The sequence below is a fragment of the Abramis brama genome, assembly GCF_963993115.1.
Source record: "Abramis brama genome assembly, chromosome: 16".
Lineage (NCBI taxonomy): Eukaryota > Metazoa > Chordata > Actinopteri > Cypriniformes > Leuciscidae > Abramis > Abramis brama.
This window is the reverse complement of record NC_139978.1, coordinates 26,605,879-26,625,424: the sequence shown is the minus strand read 5'-3', so window position 1 is coordinate 26,625,424 and position 19,546 is coordinate 26,605,879. Positions and strand designations below refer to the sequence as shown.

The window sequence follows — 19,546 nt, the reverse complement described above, 5'->3', positions numbered from 1 at the left end:
AGGGGCAGTCAAGAAGAGTTTATAAACCAAAAAAAAAAAAAGAGAGAGTGAATTGTATGTAAGGGATGGGGGGTGTTTCTTTGATACATATTTATTAATTAGTACATATTTTATTAATTATTTATTTTTTAAAAGCACTGATCTGGAGTAGCACCTGCAATTCCGTTGTGTTAAATAATACACTGTATTTATGCTATGACAAATAAAGCTTTAATTGAACTGAATTGAATTGAATTGACCGTGATGATATTCAAAAGACAGACAGCTGAAAAGAGGATCTACCTCAGGAAGGAAGTTGTGTTTCTTGGTAACCTGATAAAGCATTTCATGCGTCTCTATGGCTGGCCGGATATCTCCCTTTAAAACCTGCAAAGAGCAAAACTCTTATGTTTGGATATTCATAGCAAACTCAGAGAGACAATGACCTCACTGATTTCTCACCTGCAATCCTGGGAAAAAGGCTAGCAAGGAGTCCATCCAGGTGCGGGCCGGCAGCAGGGGTTTGTGGATGTGGACGTCCAGTAGCAGAGGTGGTTGGCTGATGTACTTCATAATGGATGCATAGTGCTGAAAAATATGTCAAACGATCACAATTCATGAATACAGAAACAAGATAAAGAGACCCGTAATTTCATGGCAGGCAAAACAAAGTATGAAAAATTATTTTGGACCCTACAATTACAGGCAACATGTTCCAGGGCTTCTATTCTGAATAAAATGAATGATCCAATTATAAAATAAGTATAAAAAAAATACAATTATAAATAAATAGAGCAATAAAAGAAATATAAAAATAATAAATCATAATGTTAAAATGCACAATCTACTCTAGTCTACCAAAATAAACAAGTAAATGGAATATAAAAATAATTCAAACTATTGCAATTCAATCTAAAATAATAATAATAGTTATAAATGAATTCATAAATGTGTAATAAAATAAATAGAAAAATAATAATTCAAAATATATAATCTACTCCAGTCTACAAAGAAATTAATGAATAAATAAATAAATTAAAAAATACTTGTTCAAAATGTTAAAATACTCTTTAAAGTAAATCTAAAATGGTGTTTGGAAAATCCTAGGGTGGTGGGACTTCATTTTATCCATCTGGGATTGATTGAATTAGCAAAGTTGTCTAAATATGACAGGTGTTTAGAGGAAAGGGCTTGAAAAATAAGACGGCTTGGTGACGCAAGCCGAAAAGGAGATTATGATGTCTTTAACAAAAGAATGAGTGATACTCACAGTGTTAAAGCGATGCAGATATTGGTCATCACCCAGTAATACATAAGCCTTCATCAAGTACTCATAATAGGAATCTATGCCTGCTCCAACTCCACTGTCTGTTAAGGGAACGATGACAAAAAAAATCATGATTCTGACTTGACTTTTACCTTATTTGTCTGTATATGAGCACAGTTGTTTTATGTTTTGGGTGGGTTGTTGACTATAGTTTAGCCTCACCCCTGCGGACCCACTCTCCTGAGTGAATGTTGATGGTCGTTCCCACTAGATTACTGTTCCTCTGTCTCTTTTCCCAAAGGAAGTCAAGAGCCCTTCTCGCATGAGCCTGCGAACAATACAATGAGTTGTAAATTCTGGCCAATTTATTATATATTTAGTCATTTTAAGTCTCTTTCACCACACAAAATGAGAACATTCCTGACCTCATAATACTTTTCATAGTGCACAACACAACGGCTAATGATGTGTGTCTTACAAATGGCACAGTTATGTCATAAGAGATCCATGTTGTAATTCTGTAGACTGAATGTGTACAAACATTCCAGGAATCAACACTTTAGGCCGAAATGACGTCAGTGCTCCATTGTTAGTTTGTTACAAAACAATCAGTTTCTACTAGCTTGGTGACCTTAAATGCTTTGGTCAACATGAATTATACAGAACGCAAGGTTTTCAAACATTTCTCTGGAGGTTAAATAAGGACATTTCTGAATGTTATAACTTCAGAAACTCAACAAAAGTGACATTAGTTCAAATTTGCAACATGAAGCCATTGTAATATTTCACCTCAAATGTAGGGTCTCCAGTAAAGCGGCTCAAGGCTGCAAATTCAAGGATGATTGTCCCGGCACAGGCGGTGCAGGTGTCCGTTTCGGTGCCTGTACGGGTCTCAGGTCCACGGACTCCATAACGCAGGTTCACCTGTAAATGCAGCCAATCATTAATCAGAGTCATAATCAAGGGAGAATATTCCCCAGCAGGATTTATTTTAATATACACTACTGTTCAAAAGTATGGGGTCGGTATTTTTTTTGTGTGTGTGTGTGTTTTTGAAAGACGTCTCTTCTGCTCACCAAGGCTGCATTTATTTGATTTGATTAAAAATACAGTAATATTGTTAAATATTATTACAATTTAAAATAAATGTTTTGTATTTGAATATATATTAAAATGTAATTTATTCCTGTGAAGGCACAGCTGAATTTTCAGCAGCCATTATTCCAGTCTTCAGTGTCACATGATCCTTCAGAAATTATTAAAATATGCTGATTTAGTGCTCAAGTATCATTTCTTTTTATTACCAATGTTGAGAACAGTTTTCGCTGCTTAATATATTTTTGAAACCTGTGATACAACTTTTTCTGAATACTTTAATTAACAGAAAGTTCAAAAGACCAGCAATGTCTTTGTCACTTTTGATAATTATTTTATGTGTCCTTGCTAAATAAAAGTATGAATTATTTCAAATAAATAATGGGGGATTAACATTAAAGTGGACATTAGAGTTAACAGAATTACATTAAAGTAGGTTATTTAACTATTAAATAAGGATTATTGGTAACACGTTAATAAGGTCTCATTGGTTATCATTAGCTAATGCTCTAACTAACATGAACTAACAATGAGCAATATATTTTCACAGCATTTATTAACCGTTGTTAATGTTAGTTAAAAAAAATGTCATGTTCATGTTAGTTCACAGTGCATTAATGACTAATGTTAACAAATACAACCTTTCTTAAAAATGCATTAGTAAATGTTGAGATTAACATTAATAAAGATGAATAAACATTGTAGAAGTATTGTTAATTGTTAGTTCATGTTAACTAATGTTAACAAATTAAACCTTATTGTAAAGTGTTACCAAATGATTTTATTATTTGAGAATAAAGCAGCTGCGGAATATTACACAAGAATATCAAATTAGCATAGCTCTATGCAGGAAATCTGTTTCCTTACTAGACAATATGTGACCCTGGATCACAAAACCAGTCACATGTCGCACGGGTATATTTGTGGCAATAGCCAACAATACATTGTATGGGTCAAAATTATTGATTTTTCTTTTATGCCAAAAATCATTAGGATATAAAGTAAAGATCATGTTCCATGAAGATATTTTGTAAATTTCCTACCGTAAATATATAAAACATTTATTTTTGTGAGTGAATGCAGCAAAATCGTGAACATAAATGGACAACTTTAAGGGCGATTTTCTCAATGTTTCGACTTTTTTGCTCCCTCAGATTCCAGATTTTCAAATAGGTGTATCTCAGCCAATTATTGTCCTATCCTAACAAACCATACATCAATGGAAAGCTTATTTATCCAGCTTCCAGATGATGTATACATCTCAATTTCAAAAAAATGACCCATGTGACTGGTTTTGTGGTCCAGGGTCACATATTCCATTTAGAGGTCACTATAAAAACAATTTGCAGAATGCTGTGATGGACCAATCAGAATCAGGTATTCCAGAGAGACATGTAATAAGTTGAGAACGCTTTGTAACTGAAGGTCTGTAAAATAAACTAACAGCTGTGAACTGTAAAAGGGGCGGTCATGCTGTCGATGACACGTACAGCCATTGTGGGATGTCACAGAGTTCATTTCACTAAGGCAGACATGCAACAAACCAATGCAAAGCCCAGAACAGCCGAATCAACAGAAATTGTCTGAATGTGTGTGTGGTGTGTGTATACTGTATAGGCATAAAGATAAATGCTCGCAAACAAAACAAATAAAAAATAAAAAATAAACATTTCATGTACAGCATATTTTCATGATGACATTTAATCAATCATATTGCATATGCAATGCATGTACAAGCGTGCTTTCACTCACTCTAGGGTAAGGCAGGCCACTGCTGGTGTTAAATGCAGGTAGCAGTCTGAGTCCAAGATCTTTAGCCATGTGCAGCAGCTCATTCTGGTACCAGAGCATTTGCCCACTTTCTTTCAACATGATGGCCATGGAATGGCCTCCCAGCAGCCCACTAAAAGAACAGTAAAGTATTACACAAGCAAAACAGCCACAATTTACTAGACAGATTTGAAATGTACGTCAGTCCACTTTGAACCTCTTGACAGAGATGTCTTACTCACCCCAGCACCCGGATGTTGGTCTCGAATACAGACACCACAATGTCATTATCCAACCGTACATCCTTCAGTACTCTCTTCACTGCTTCCTCAAACTCCACCGTCTTATTTAACAGCTGTGAGATGTCAGATAAGATCATAAGCAAACAACTTTGGGCTTAACTGTAAATATGAGTGTTTGCAAGAGGTTTCAAGTTCTGTTTGAGATGTTACTCACTGCTAGAGTGTCAAGAGTGTCGATGAGCGTGAGGGAGAACCTGACGGAACAGGAAAACATGTTTTCATCTCAGTTTTTGACATTCATTTAAAAATAATTTTAACACATCTCCAACTGACTTACATCCCCAGGGCATCATCTATATCCCCTCGACTGGGCTCTAGTCCACGCACTCGCCCACGACAAGTCAAAGGCATCAGCTCGTCTGCGGGGTAGGCATGGTCCTGTTAAAATGAAAAGAACAGAGATGAAATTAGATGAAACCAGGCAGATTTTAATTATAATGCCGTTCTCTCAAACATTAATCTGCCTTCCCCTATCCTCGCAACACCCCTGTTTTTTTATTTGTTTTGTTTTTTTGTCAGGAACATTTATCAGCAAATGCAATGTTAAAGGGATAATTCATCCATAAATAAATATTCAAGCATCATTACATAACCCTCATGTTGTTACAAATCTATATTACTTTCTATATAAAATATCTATAATTGTTCTATATAACATATTTTGAAGAATGTTTCAAAAGTGTTTGTCCATACACTGATAGTCAATGGGGTCCAAAACAACACTGGACCCTACTGACATTCAATGTAGAAAAATAAATAAATAAAAATTTTCGGAATTCTATAGAAAGAAATGTTATTTCAATGTGCCGTAGTTACACGTGAACAGTGTGTAATAACAGTAAATTATGCATAATTTATTACATGCAATTAACATCAAGCCAAACCTTAATAATATACTAAACCTATAAGTACGTTAATAATTAATATTACTCAGAACTTATCTGTATAATTACACTGTAACAACTGCACATGAAAATAAAGTGTGACCAGAAATGCAGATAAAGAAATGTAGCTATACTTTCAGCAAGGATGCATTAAATTGGTCAATAGCGACAGTAAAGCATTTATAATGTTACAAAAGAGTTCTACTTCAAATAAATGCTGTTATGCTTTACTTTCCTATCATAAAAGATTCCTTTAAAAAGTATCATGGTTTCCACAAAAATATTAAGCAGCACAACTGTTTTCAACATTGATAATAATAAGAAATATTTATTGAGGACCGAAATCAGTATATTAGAATGATCTCTGAAGGATCATGTGACACTGAAGACTGGAGTAATGATATAAAATTCAGCTTTGCCATCAAAGGAATGAATTCTATTTTAAAATACATTACAATAGAAAACATTTATTTAGGTGAACATAAGCCTTGGTGAACATAAGAGACTTCTTTCAACATTTAAAATACTAACATAGAAAAACTACACACGTAACTTTGGATGCTGCCATGGAAAAGTAGGATTAAAACTTCCATGTGTACCCAGCTAAGTAAAGTTATTAGTCACTGTGTACATACCATGTAGTTCTGATAAGCGTGGTCAAACATTTCCACCACTTGGTTCCTGAGAAGCAAAAGCATTTCTTAAGTTAAGAAAAACACCATATGGAATCATTCATGTGGCAAGCAATTCAAATTTTCAAATGTCCTCACATAGACACATACCTCAGTTTGTTCCTCTCATCTCTGCTCATGGTCTCTGATAACCTGATGGAGGTTCCCATAAAAAACAGCAGCAAAAAAGCAGGCAACATAGTTGCAGAATGAAGCATCCGCACGGCTCCAATCCACCGGTTTCACAACGGACTGCTTCCAATCTTCAAGGCAACTCTTTCCTGCCTTAGATATGTTTATTTAGCACCAAGTTAGAGTTGCACTTCTGGTCCATCATTTTCAAATTGAATGTGAAAAATATGATTCAGTAACACCCACAGAATTTGAATACATTCAATGTTCCAGCTCAATAACTTTACAGTTCCTGTTCTTATCTAACGTTAAACGTCTCTCTTGGATGAATGCAGCTCTGGTGCATTTCTGAGATGCTTTTAGTGTCTATTACAAAATGACTAAGGAAGGAACACAGATCAAGTCACTTTTCATTAGTGTTGGTCAGTCAGCTGTTGTTGCCACACCTGACTGTCACCTTGATAACATGTGACACATCGGCATGCTATTCTCTATTGAGTATCAGTTATAAAACAACAACAAAATTGCATCACTGTAGATCCCCAGCAGAGACAGGCTCGAGAAGAGCTCCAGATGGTGCCATGGAAAAAGATGCTTTGACTCTAATAGCAACCATCACCATGGGTGACACGATCAGCAGTTTACAACTCCAGAAAGAAGGAGAGAACGCATCGTATTGATCCTAATAGAACTGATTGCAATTAGTTAGATAGTATGCGGGTCCCAATCCCATCTTCGTGATACTAAAAACAAGTTTAACCCATGTAGAAAATGCTACGGCGTTATTCAAAAATAAAATATCCAGCGAAATGTTGTTGTCAAGATGATTTGATGAAAAAAGATTTCTTAACCCCGTCACGCTTTGTTGTTTAGCTCGCCGGCTAACCCGTCGATGACAGATCGGCACCACTGGGCATTTGTTTTTGTAGCAATAACGCTGCTGTAACTAGCGGAAAGAACATCTTAAATCTTCGATCATCCACGAGTGACAAGATGGTCCATTCAGCTCCTAGATTCCGACCAATAAAAATATTCCTCGTAAGAGTTATTTTATGTCAGGTGTAAATGCAAAGGGCCACAGGTCTCTCTCAGAATCGCTGAGTGAATGAAAATCATCTCCTGTCTTACGGGCAGACGACAACATCCGCATCCGGGCCGAGCGTACACGCCCCGTAAACGGTGTGGTGCAGAAACTACAGTTCCCAGCATGCCTTGCTAGCGAACTTTTTACGTTTTTAATATATATATATATATATATATATATATTACAAATATAATAAAATGAAAATATGAATAGTAAAAAATCCCAAAAGAAGATATATTTCTTATTCATCTTACTGAAAGTACACGCCTTATCATTGTCTGCTTTAAAAAAAATAAAAAATCATAACAACACATATGTAATGCATACAAGTCCTCTAAATAAAATTAGTAACAGTAATAAATAATAGGCTAAATAAGTAATAACTGTAATAAATAAGTAACTGCCTAATATATCACATATTTTACTTTTCAAGATGTAGCAACAAGTGCTTAAGTTGCATCAAAAAGTATAGACAATAAGATATGAGTTGCTTTTACTGTTCCAGAGTTTAGGAGGACTTTAAGGAAAAGGATCAGTGATGAGTTATCTGTTTATACAGGGGAAATGATTGCACTATTTTTAGCAACACAGTGGATAGAGGAGATAAGACCTTTGAAATCAGTTGTTTGTTCAAACTCAAGTTCATCATTGGTTAGCTTACAATATAGTAATTCGGAAAGTAGACCAGACATTTTAAAAGAAATACAGCAAACATTTGATGGGACTTACAGTGATATTTTTATGGGTACCCGCACATATTGGTATCCAAGGAAATGAAATGGCAGATAAGGCAGCAAAAGAAGCCATAAAAAATAACGACATTAACATAAGTGTTAGTATAAGTAAGAATGAAATCAAGAGTATTATTAAGGAAAGGTTGGGTGGCAAAAACAATGGGATATGGAGAAGAAAGGTCGATGATTTTACAGAATTCAAACGAAAGTAGGAGAGATGAGAAGTGAAGGAAAAACAGGAGAGATGAGATAATAATATCAAGGATGAGATTTGAACATACAAGACTAAACAGTACTTTATAAAATGGGTAAACATGATACGGGAAGGTGTGAATTTTGTGGGCAAGAAGAAACTGTGGAACATGTCAGAAAGTATTTTACAAAATAACTCGGGAAATAGTTTTATTTTTCAGTATCTTAAAATAACTAATTTGTGGGAGAGGATATAAAAATGTAATTTTGATCCACGCTCCATACCAGTCGGTGGCGGTAATACACCATTTTGTTGTTTGTCAACCGCCAATAAAATCTCAAAGAAGAAGAAGAAGCTGCATCACATGATTGGCTCGTGCATTGACGTCATGTAGAACTACAAAAAAAGTGTAGTAGTACAACGAGTACCCGAGTTGAAAGCTTTTAGCCAATGAAAGAGGAAGGTAAGCGACTGTCTTTTAATTGTGGACTGAATTCAAATGTATTTGTTCGGAAAATAATAGAACTTGTGACTTTTTCTGGACCGATTTAAAATCTGATTGCATTACATGTATGACATGTCGTGTGAATGGAATTGGTCAGTAGGCTTTGACGTTTCAATAATACACATTGACGGTTTCTCGTTGTTGTGTATGCAGAGAATGTCTCGAAGTGTGAAAAAGCTCACTGGTCTCGTGGCAGCTACATTCACACCACTTACTGCAGAAGGGTGAAATACTTCATTCCTCAATCCAAGCTTTACACAATCATATACCTGGCGTGCAGTGATTTGGTCATTGATATTCAACTTTTGCTTGTTTTTAGGGAGCTCAATCTCTCTGTAATTGGACCATACATTGATTACCTAATAGAAAAACAGAATGTCAAGAGTGTGTTTGGTAAGTCAAACCTATTAATTTAATCAAATATTTTGGGGAATAAGGCAGCATGTTTTGTCATTTATGTTATTTGTAATCTAAAGCACTTTGTTTTTGGTAGTTAACGGCACAACAGGCGAGGGCTGTTCTCTAACTGTGGACGAAAGGAAGCAGATTGCTACAGCTTGGTGCCAACATGGAAAGGGCAAGTGAGTTATTGCATGTTTATGGAGTTTATACATCTATGGGTAATGATTATGTCCCAGGGGTTATAAAAGTAACTGAATTTTGACATTATTTTAACAGAAGAACTTGTGATGGGCACATTAAGCATTTTGTTTACTATGCCTTCATCGTTTATTTTCTACTACTTCTCACATTTATTTCTTGTATAGATTTTGCTGACCCAGACATACTATTTTAAGAAATTTGAAATATGAATTTGAATTTGAAAATGATAAAAATCTAAACAAAAAGTGGGAGAAAAAAAAATCATACTCAGTTTGAAAATGATTCACTTACTTTTTTACATTTCCACCACGACCAGCAGTTTTACTCCTAATGAGTAATAATGTCAAATTATATGAAGTGTAAATAATTGTGTGTGTTTAGGATACATCCATTTCTAGCTATGAAATTAGCAAGACTTTTAATGACTTCATGACTGGTGTTGCTAGCAGTTAAGCTACATATGTGGTGGACATTTTTAAAGATTATTCAGGGGGAATTGGCAAAAATAACGCAGTTCTCCAGTGATGCAATACGTATGTCCACTGATTGACACTATTAGTGGACAGTTTATTTTTTAAAGGTTCACAAGGCCAAATTTGTTTATAGGTTAGGAAACACCCTAATACACATGCCAGATGTTTAATTTCTTTATACTGTATGTGTTGTGTTCAGGCTCGAGCAAGTGGTTGTTCATGTTGGCTGCACGAGTATAAAAGACTCTCAAGAACTGGTAAGCACACTGCTTCACATCCCCTTTTACATGCATTATCTGCATCTTTCATGCGTATACCACTGTTCTTTATGCACTCTTCCATTTTCATAACCGCAGTCCCGCTGTTATATATTTTCCTCCCATTCGCAGTTTATCCATTCGTGTTACAGCACATGCAGATAAACAGCTAATTCCCTCCTCGTGACCATTTAAAATGCTGAGTGGATGTTTTTTACTTTCCTTCAGGCTCGGCATGCTGCCAGTATAGGGGCCGATGGCATAGCAGTAATCTCTCCTTCCTTTTTCAAACCCGTTAATGCAGGTTTTATCCCCTTTTTCTAAACTCTTTTTAATTAATAGTATGTTAAAGGTATTACCAAGTGTGCTTTTGTATGATTTTCATAAAACAAATGACCTTCCTCTTTTCACAGATGCATTGAGGTTGTTTATAAAGGAAGTGAGCACCTCTGCTCCAGATGTTCCAATGTATTATTATCATATTCCAGGCATGACCGGCGTTGAATGTAAGTGCATCCCCATGTCGTCATCATTACTGGCAGTCAAAACACTTACAACTTTGTGAATTCTTTAGAATTGCACAGTACTACATTTTTGAATGAGTCAGATTCACATGTGAGAGATTGACTTCTGTGGTTCAGACTGTGGTTTCCTTTCCTCTTTATTTTTTTCTTCAGTGGAGGCAGCTGATGTGCTAAATGGGATAGAGCAGATGATCCCCTCATTTCAGGGAGTGAAATACAGCGGGACTGACCTGAGGGATCTCGGACAGTGTGTCTGTTACTGTCAGTCCCATAAATGGTCTGTCTTGTTCGGAGTAGATGAGGTATGAAATCACCTCTACTGTATTTTTCCTGCTAGTGTCACATTTATATAACTTGCGGTTTTGATTTTATATGTTTTACTTCACACTTTGTTACACAGCAACTCTTGGGAGCTTTGGTACTGGGTGTTCATGGAGCAGTAGGAAGGTGAGTGCCAACATCATGGCATCTTACAACTCTTTCTCTGGCCTCAGTTGGCAAAAATGCATGCCCTTTCACTGTTTTTCTTTCTGTGGTCTCGCTGTGGTTCCTGATAATACATTAGCTATGTTTCCATACAAAGTTGCACATTTAACTTCTGTGTAAAATTGGAATATCTCATAAAACCTTTAAGAGTAAAGCACAGTTTCCATACCATATGTTCACGTGAACAAAATCATCACTTTATGGAAAACTGGTGCAAAATATCGTAATTAAAATGTATATATATATATTTTTTTGTACATCATAAATGACTTGTGCCTCAGAGCGCACAGGCAAAATTCTATAAACACTGTAATGTTATCTTGCATTCGGAGACAAATGAATGGTGCTTTGAAACGCAATCGTGTGAGACACTTCTGGCAGGTCGTTATACCAAATCATTCTGATGACAGACTTTGCTTGAGGCATTTCAGAATGATCAAGCCAACATTTGAGATGCTGTGCAATGAAATTGATTCACTGGTTAGTGCAGTTGTCCAATCACATCCTCTGTTGAGGCAGTCACATGAGTTTCTGTTGCGCATCGAGAGATTTATTTGGTAAATGTGTTTCCATCATAGTTTATGTGCATGTGTTCTTGTCTGATAAAAAAAGAAATTATCCACCTCTATTGTGCGCATAATTTTTTTTGAATGTACATTTTTCCAGAATTTTTGCACCTTTTATGTTTCCATCCAGAATTTTTTAATTTTTTTATTTTATGAAATATCCCAAAATTCGCATAAAAGTAGGTGGATGGAAACATAGCTATTGTGTCATTCAGTGTCTCCTGTGGCTGATTTGATTGAAAAACAGTAGCTTAAAAAACTTTACCTATAAATAATGCATTGCTGAAGACCATGCAACACTCTCTCTATCCTCTCCAGCACATATAACTACCTCGGACTCATAGTGAACCAGATGCTTTCTGCTTTTGATAACTGCAACCACATGCAGTCCAGAGCCCTGCAGGTACATCATTCTTCCCATGTACATTTCTCATTTAGTGCTTTTGGACTGTTTTTACTTCATCAGCGTGTGTTCAGGTTAATGAATTAATATTCAGGTTAATGAATTTGCTTCTGTTTACAGCTTGAATTTATGGAGGTCATCACATTTGCTAAGAACCTTGGTGAGTTGACTGTTTTGCGCCTTTCAAATGTTCGGGGTTTGTAAGATTTTTGAAAGAAGTTTCTTATGCTCACCAAGGCAGCATTTATTAGATAAAAAATAGAGTAAAACATGTGAAAGATTATTGCAATTAAAAATAACGGTTTTCTATTTTAATATATTTTATAATGCAATTTATTCCTGTGATTGCAATGCAAAAATTTAATTAGCCATTACTCAAGTCTTCAGTGTCATGTGATCCTTGTAATATGCTGAATTTATATTATTTTTTTTAAGCAATATTGAAAACAATTGTGCTGCTTAATAATTTTTTGGAAACCGTGACACATTTTTTTAAAATAGAAATCTTTTGTAACATTATAAATCCCTTGACTGTCACTTTTGATCAGTTTAATAAGTCCTTGCCGAATACAATTCTTAATTTCTTTAAAATATAAAATTCTACTGACCCCAAACTTTTGAATGGTATTGTATTCCCAGTACAGCTGGGAGGTGTCAGTAAGACATTGCTTTTGTTGTTGTTGTGTAAATGGTACTTTTGATTTAACTTTATTTCATCATGTTTGCTCTGCAGGTTTTGATGTGGGTGTGAATAAGCAGGTGATGAGTGAAGTGTCAGGGTTAGTGCTGGGTCCTCCCCGACTCCCGCTGCTGCCGTGCCCCGTCTCAAAGGCCCAGGCTATAGCACAGAAAATCAAGGACTTCTCTCAGAGACATTAAAATAAAAGTAGAAATTTCAGTGAACCTACATGAAATTGCACCAAAAAAATGGTTTGTATTGTTATCGAGCTGTAAACTGTTCTTCACACTACAGCATTTTAATGTACTGTGTCTTATATTTGCTTGCTTTTTACATTTCATACATTATACTTGATTTTCCTTTTTTAATGTTTCATATGTTGTAAATGCATATATTAAATCTGTAGCATTTACTTTATATATATATATAATAACATTGCAATGAAACTAGCAATTTTAATGAACCTACTTGAATTACCCAAAAGATTTAAGAATAATCCTCATCTTCTATACCTAAATCCAATTTTTTTGTACGTTTTGTTTTTTCTTGTCTTATGCTTACATGTGGGAAAGCACACACATATAAAACATTTCAACAAACATTTCACAACATGAAACATATCTTTAACATTTTTTTTGTTTTTTATACATATTCTTTAATACTATATTAATTACACTCCTTTGGCTGGTGCTGATGTAATTGTAAATGGACCATTAGCATGAAACAAAAGTTTCTTATGTTTGCATATTTGTATATTTCCAAATACAAAAAGGGACATTTTTATATCTTGAAATTAACTGAATAAAGATTATTATTCAAAATTCAATGCAAGATATTCCTTTGAAGTTCTAATTCAACCTCATAATAGCCTGAAATCTGCCCGTTCTTACCATATTTTCTCTAGCCTTTCCAGTTTATTGTTAGAGAGCCCTAGGATTTACCTCACGCATTGAAGACTGCCTAATATCTGCTTAAAGGGATAGTTCACCCACAAATTAAAATTCTGGCTATTGTTTACTCACACTTAAGTTGACAAACCTATATGAAAGTCTCAAGTACCTGTGGAAACAGTGTAGGGGTGGTATGTTATGTTTTACTAGTATTTCAGGAATGAGGACACACTGGACTGTGCTATCATCACCTAATGAGTGGTTTTAGTGCTGACTTCACAGAACATTTATCAGCTGCAGCAGCAGGAACAACACGTGCTATTTCCTCTCAGTGAGAATGCAAGTAAAGGAAGCTAAAGTGTCTGCGACAGAAACATTTAAAGTTCATGTCATGACCACATTTCCTCTAGAAAAAGCTGTCTGAATAAAATTAGAGACTGTTTTTCTTTAACTGGACACATACTATTGTGGATACACTTTTTACTTTTTTACAAGATACACATCTTGTGTAACATCTATGGCATCTCAAATTTAATCCGTTTTTATACATCCCTTCCTCTGGTATTTTTGGAAATGTATCCATTAATGTTTTTCACATGGCAGACGTGTGTAGAAATAGAAAAACGATTAATAACTAAATGGAGTTGTTGAGTTATGATTTATCACAACACAACAACACTTTATTAATCTTTTTTCAAGACGTTGATATCTGTTTGTGTATTCAACATGTAATGGGCAACTGATGTGATTTTTGGGGGAGTCAGAAATAATAAAGTCCACGATTTTTAAATATTGCCTCAGGCAAGTTCAATATCTAAGGTTAGGATAAAATCTCAGTGATGTTGTGGAGCTGAAACACAGAAGGCACACAAATATTGCATAATTGTTTTTAGTTCTTTTGTTTCAGCTATTTTATGTCGAGAAATGAATGTAAATATATTTATGTAAAATTGTGTAAATAAATATTCCATGGTGGACATATACCCCCGGTTTCACAGACAAGGTAAACCTAGTCCCACACTAAAATGCAGGAGAGGAAGGAGAGATTACTGTTTGAGCTGTTTTAACTGAAAGCAACTTGCACTGACATATCTTAAAATATGTAAGTGCCATTGTTTTGACTCAACAACATTGTTTTGTCTGTGTGTTTTTTTCTAAGGCATGTTCATAAAAGCTACTTAAATGTCCTAATTTAACTAAGGCCTAATCATGGTTTAGTCTAAACCCTGTCTGTGAAACCTGGCCATAATGGGTTAACTGAGGCAATCTACGTGTCAACTCTTGTTAGATAGGACGTTATACCCGGTAGACTGGTAAACACCCAAACAAAATATTAGATATCTCAGATCTAAATCATTAATTATAAAGCAACGTATAATCATATATAATCCCCAATCATATGTGCGGAACCAAAGATAGTGGTTTAAAAAAGTAAAACGCTGCGGGACAATAATACGGTGACGCCGCATATTCACGTATTTCCGGCCAGCTCAGCGTAGTGTACGGACTCCGGAGGAGTGTTGTGAAGCTGTAATCCAGACACAGATATTTTCACAGCTGTTAACCGCTCCACACACACCTGCTGTGTGTAAATCTGACATTACAGTAAAATGGTGCTGCTGACAATGATCGCGCGCCTGGCGGATGGACTGCCGCTGGCCGCTTCAATGCAGGAGGATGAGCAGGTATGAGCTCAGTGATTTATCAGATTATATCATCTACACTAGGCCTATGTGTGCTGTAGATGTGACAAATCAAAGAGTAATGCCTTGAAAACATGGCGTTTTCTTCTAAAAGTGTATAGTTGTCCGGAATTGTAATCCACAACAGCAGAGAGCTTTTAATCTGGCCGTTATTAGCTTAGATTGCATTAATTCGTCGTTGTAGTGTTTACATTAATTTGAAATATTTTATTTGGAACCTAACAGTAAATCTGTATCTATTATATTAGTCTCCATCGTTAATTCTCAGTCTGAAAGCTGTAATTGGTCACACAGAGAGATGGTTCATTAATCATGAGATGTAACCGTATAATTTGAGTGGTTTTGATCAGCAACAGCGCCCTCTTCTGTCTTGATTTGAACTCGCACCTGGTTTACTCCGTTTGTCTTCACCCTCATTATTAAATATTAACCTTTTTTTTTAAATGAATAGTTTACACACAAGTAAATAAGTTAACAACGTCATAAACATTTTTGATAATTGTTTTCATAATTTTATTCTTCTGACTTCATTTTCAAATTACTTGATTTATTTAATGGCATTTTTAGTCTTTTTAACATCGTCTATATTATTGCATATAAACGCTAAATTTGCAGTATTTCCCATTTAAACCATTTTTGTATGATATGATTTGTTCCATATAGATTTTTTTATATGTTTATAGTCAAGCACTTTAGGATAAACCCCTAAATTAACGGTTTCAGGCACATTTCCTCAAAAATTCAATTGTACTTCATGTTCGTTATTCATTTAATAACGATGGCGATGCTATGAGGATTTAAAATGACTGTATTTAAAAGGATAATTCACTGAAAAGTTCTGTCATCATTTACTCATATTGCTCTAAACCTGTATACCTTTCTTCTATGTAACACAAAATGAGTGTCTCTATTTTGCAGAATGCTCATTGCTCTATTTTTCTGTACAATTTAAAAAATAAAGTATAGTGACCAGGGGCTTCACATCTCCACATCTTCTATACTCATACGATAAATATGAGTATAGAAGTGTGTCTGTGTGAGGAACAGACTAACGTTAGGCTATAGTGTGAAGTGCGTCTTGTAATGGTATTGTATGTTAAATCATCCCTAGTTTGGAATGACTTGAGGACAAGCAATCAATGACAGAATTTTCTCAATTATATTTGTGCGTGTACGTGCTATTTCTGTAATCCAGAGAATTATGTAGGCAGATATGACCTTGTAGAAGTGTAGCCTAAATTAAAATGATCTGTTCCCTTTCAACAAAAAGAGTGTGATTCGCGTTGTCACTTTTCTCTCAGTATTGTTTTTAACTGTAACTTTTTATGTTCAGCTGAACTGCTATAATTGTCCATAAACTGATGCAAAACATCTTTTATGTATTTGTGGCAACAAAAAAAAAACTGCAAATCAGCTTATTTCCTTTGTTTCTCATTTTTAGCTTGTAAAAACTCTGTTGTTGATGTTTAGATGACCAAGACAAAGTTTTGGGCTGTGGTAGATTTGGAAGAAATAATGAAAAAATTCTGTAGAGTTGTTCCAAATGGTGTTAATGTGTCTAATAGGTGCCCAGCAGTTTCATTACCTTAACAGCAGCCGTTCGATTAAGGTCTAACATCTTTACGTTTCCTCCTTTCATGCTGCCATGAAGGGAAGTGAAAAGGTTTGTTCACCTTTAGATTTGTGAAATCCCTCTGAAGAGGATTGAGTCAAATCATGTATCAGTGTAAGATTAAGTGTGTTATCTAATAAATTTGTACTTTTGTTCTTAGATGGGTCGAGACCTCCAGCAATATCAGAGCCAAGCCAAACAGCTCTTCCGCAAACTAAACGAACAGAGTCCCAATCGATGCACCTTAGAAGCTGGATCAATGGCTTTTCAGTAAGTGTAAAATATATTAAAACTACACTGAAGCTGATAAAATAGTTGATCATAATGAGTAAGTTCAAACACAAAGTGCGCAGTGCACGCATCTAATGGGTAAAAAGCTCAATGAGGGTGCTCAACCACAAAGAGTTGCAAAAGGGAAGATAAAAGTTGGCACACCACAGCTCCAAAAATAGAAAAATATATAGAAAAACTTTTCTCTTCCTTTTTCATAATAAGTAGGTAAAAATTGTGATTTCAAGATTTACACAAAAATATGTGATGGATAAAACCCATTGCTAATAAAATGTGTCTCTTCCCATCTCTTCTCAAAGCTACGTCATAGAGAAAGGTGTTTGCTATCTGGTTCTCTGTGAGGCCGTGTTTCCTAAAAAGCTAGCCTTCGGTTATCTGGAAGATCTGCAGGCAGAGTTTCACGAACAACATGGCAAGAAGGTGCCTACGGTCTCCAGGCCCTACTCTTTCATAGAGTTTGGTAATAGCCCTCACTCTCTCTCTCGATAGCCAGAGTTTCATCTACTTCCTATCAAGAGACAACCTTGTAATTCTGTCTTCCTATCTGTCCAAAGATACGTATATTCAGAAGACCAAAAAGTCATATATCGACAGCAGAGCACGCAGGAACCTGAGCAACATCAACACAGAGCTACAGGATGTCCAGAGAATCATGGTGGCCAACATAGAAGAAGTTCTGCAGCGGGGAGAGGCCTTATCTGGTAAATAACGCTTGTGATGATTCGCCCCCCAAATTTTTATTACATTTTATTTCATTAAAGAAGTCATTGGCCTGAAAGGGTTTAAGATCCCTGAGCAAAATTCTGTACTGTATTTTTTAGATTTCTTCTCATCTTCATGTTTTTTCCTCAGCGTTGGACTCGAAGGCCAGCAACTTGTCCAGCCTGTCGAAGAAATACAGAAGCGACGCCAAGTACCTGAACACTCGCTCCACGTACGCTAAGCTAGCTGCGGGTGGAGTCTTCTTCATCATGCTGATCGTATACATACGCTTCTGGTGGCTGTGAGGTGTGACGGATGTGCGGAGGGAAGAAGAGGCTCTTGAGAGGGTTACGGGTGAAAAGCAGACGGACTCTCAAATGACGACAAGCTCACGTTGTGTTTTAAAAGCCACAGCCTGTTCTTAAAGACTGTCGGATCCGGCACTTTCCCTCCTAACAGGCTGTTGAATCCCTAGCCTGATCCTCACTGGTATCTGTTTAATGAACTACACAGAAGTCTGTGCTTGCTTGGTGTGTGTGAGTGAAAGAAAGAGAGAGAGAATGAAAGTGTGCTTTCCTGTTTGTCTTTGTGAAATCCCTCCGTTCATGAAAATGTATCTTATATACTGTATAACAGTACCATAGAGCAGCAGTGAATCCTAAACCTATGAATTAATGATTCCTTAACAGAAGTATGTTAATTCAGTTTTGAAGTTTTAGCACATTGTGGGTTGGAAAGAGGAGTTTGGGGGGCAGCTTTGGTACCCCAACTATCAGCACAAAATGTATAATTGTACTGTCCGCCCAGTTAGTCTCCTATCTATAAACCACTTATACAAGAATTCAACTCATATCTCTGAAAGCCTTATGAAATGGAGTGGTTATTGAGTCTTAATTTGAATTTGTTTCAAATGTACATTCATGGAACTTTCTATTGTTTTCTTGGTGCAAAAGTTGCCCAACAAACAACACTTGCACTGCAGTGAGGAGATTGCGGTTATGTCCAGTTACTCAATACAGACCAGATCATTGAAACTAGTGTCAGGGCAGAGTGGTGGCCTGCCACTTTTTTCAATTTGGGTCAGATGTAATCCAGTGCGGTTTAGAACAGTATATCTGGATCTGAGGTCCTGACTTTTGCATGGTTGTTGATATCTGACTTGGGTTACTACAGCTTTTTCTTTCAGAGTTTACACTAGTCTGTATTGTACGTGCATTGAAGAATTAAACGCACACTAACCAACCAGGCGTCCATGTACCAACCAGATGTGGCTAAAATGCTCATCAGAAGAGCATTTGTTCAGCTTACTAAACCTACAGTATAAATAAAATGATTCAAACTCAGTTTCTCTTTTCTTTCTGTTTTACAGTTCACTCTGGCATTTATAAGTGTTTTTTTTAATCTTTGGACTAGTAGATACAAGTAGTAGATGCACTAGTCTCAATACAAGGTCACTGCCAATCATACCTAAAGAAATTGTATCATTGGCCTGTGGCTTTTGGGGTTTTCGTTGCCAAAGTAGGACATTCATTTTGTTTCATTTCACATGAATGTTCATACTAGTTCTTTAGAATTACGATTGGAAAGCATGAACTTGGATGGGGATTTCTAACATGATATCCTTAAAAAGTTATGTTTCATATGTGTTAAATGTCATGTGGTCTGGTCATAATTACTATTGAAAGGGAGGAGGGGGGGACATTAAAGGGACATGCAATCTACCAGAAGCAATAGCTTTTGG

General features: G+C 35.9%; 3 protein-coding genes across 7 annotated transcripts in view; 2 read left to right on the top strand and 1 right to left on the bottom strand.

The window, feature by feature from the left end:
* Positions 1-7,248, bottom strand: part of edem3 (ER degradation enhancer, mannosidase alpha-like 3) — a 13,039-nt gene extending 5,791 nt beyond the window's left edge. For 3 of the 4 annotated variants that reach the window (XM_084087879.1, XM_084087880.1, XM_084087881.1), the window contains exons 1-11: positions 6,080-7,248; positions 5,933-5,978; positions 4,691-4,791; positions 4,568-4,607; positions 4,354-4,466; positions 4,094-4,244; positions 2,036-2,170; positions 1,469-1,574; positions 1,250-1,347; positions 442-567; positions 283-366 (exon numbers count right to left, since the gene is read on the bottom strand). In XM_084087879.1, the coding sequence (XP_083944005.1) occupies positions 283-366; positions 442-567; positions 1,250-1,347; positions 1,469-1,574; positions 2,036-2,170; positions 4,094-4,244; positions 4,354-4,466; positions 4,568-4,607; positions 4,691-4,791; positions 5,933-5,978; positions 6,080-6,186 (1,107 nt within the window). In that variant the 5' untranslated portion in view covers positions 6,187-7,248. The remainder of the gene's footprint in view (positions 1-282; positions 367-441; positions 568-1,249; positions 1,348-1,468; positions 1,575-2,035; positions 2,171-4,093; positions 4,245-4,353; positions 4,467-4,567; positions 4,608-4,690; positions 4,792-5,932; positions 5,979-6,079) is intronic. The other variant, XM_084087878.1, reaches the window with a different exon arrangement.
* A 1,188-nt stretch (positions 7,249-8,436) lies between these two features.
* On the top strand, positions 8,437-13,433 carry npl (N-acetylneuraminate pyruvate lyase (dihydrodipicolinate synthase)). Its single transcript, XM_084087361.1, has 12 exons — positions 8,437-8,574; positions 8,770-8,840; positions 8,936-9,009; positions 9,110-9,197; positions 9,892-9,949; positions 10,178-10,253; positions 10,363-10,455; positions 10,627-10,775; positions 10,874-10,920; positions 11,844-11,928; positions 12,049-12,088; positions 12,662-13,433. Exons 2-12 carry the CDS (start codon positions 8,773-8,775, stop codon positions 12,805-12,807), a joined length of 924 nt encoding a protein of 307 aa, XP_083943487.1. The 5' UTR covers positions 8,437-8,574; positions 8,770-8,772; the 3' UTR covers positions 12,808-13,433.
* Positions 13,434-14,973: 1,540 nt separating this feature from the next.
* On the top strand, positions 14,974-19,148 carry sec22bb (SEC22 homolog B, vesicle trafficking protein b). 2 transcript variants are annotated; one of them, XM_084087168.1, is made up of 6 exons: positions 14,985-15,182; positions 16,766-16,863; positions 16,973-17,082; positions 17,403-17,563; positions 17,658-17,804; positions 17,956-19,148. In XM_084087168.1, exons 2-6 carry the CDS (start codon positions 16,846-16,848, stop codon positions 18,108-18,110), a joined length of 591 nt encoding a protein of 196 aa, XP_083943294.1. In that variant the 5' UTR covers positions 14,985-15,182; positions 16,766-16,845; the 3' UTR covers positions 18,111-19,148. The 2 variants fall into 2 exon arrangements, with proteins under 2 accessions (XP_083943293.1, XP_083943294.1); XM_084087167.1 differs by lacking the exon at positions 16,766-16,863 and having other exon boundaries at positions 14,974-15,182.
* Positions 19,149-19,546: the final 398 nt, after the last annotated feature.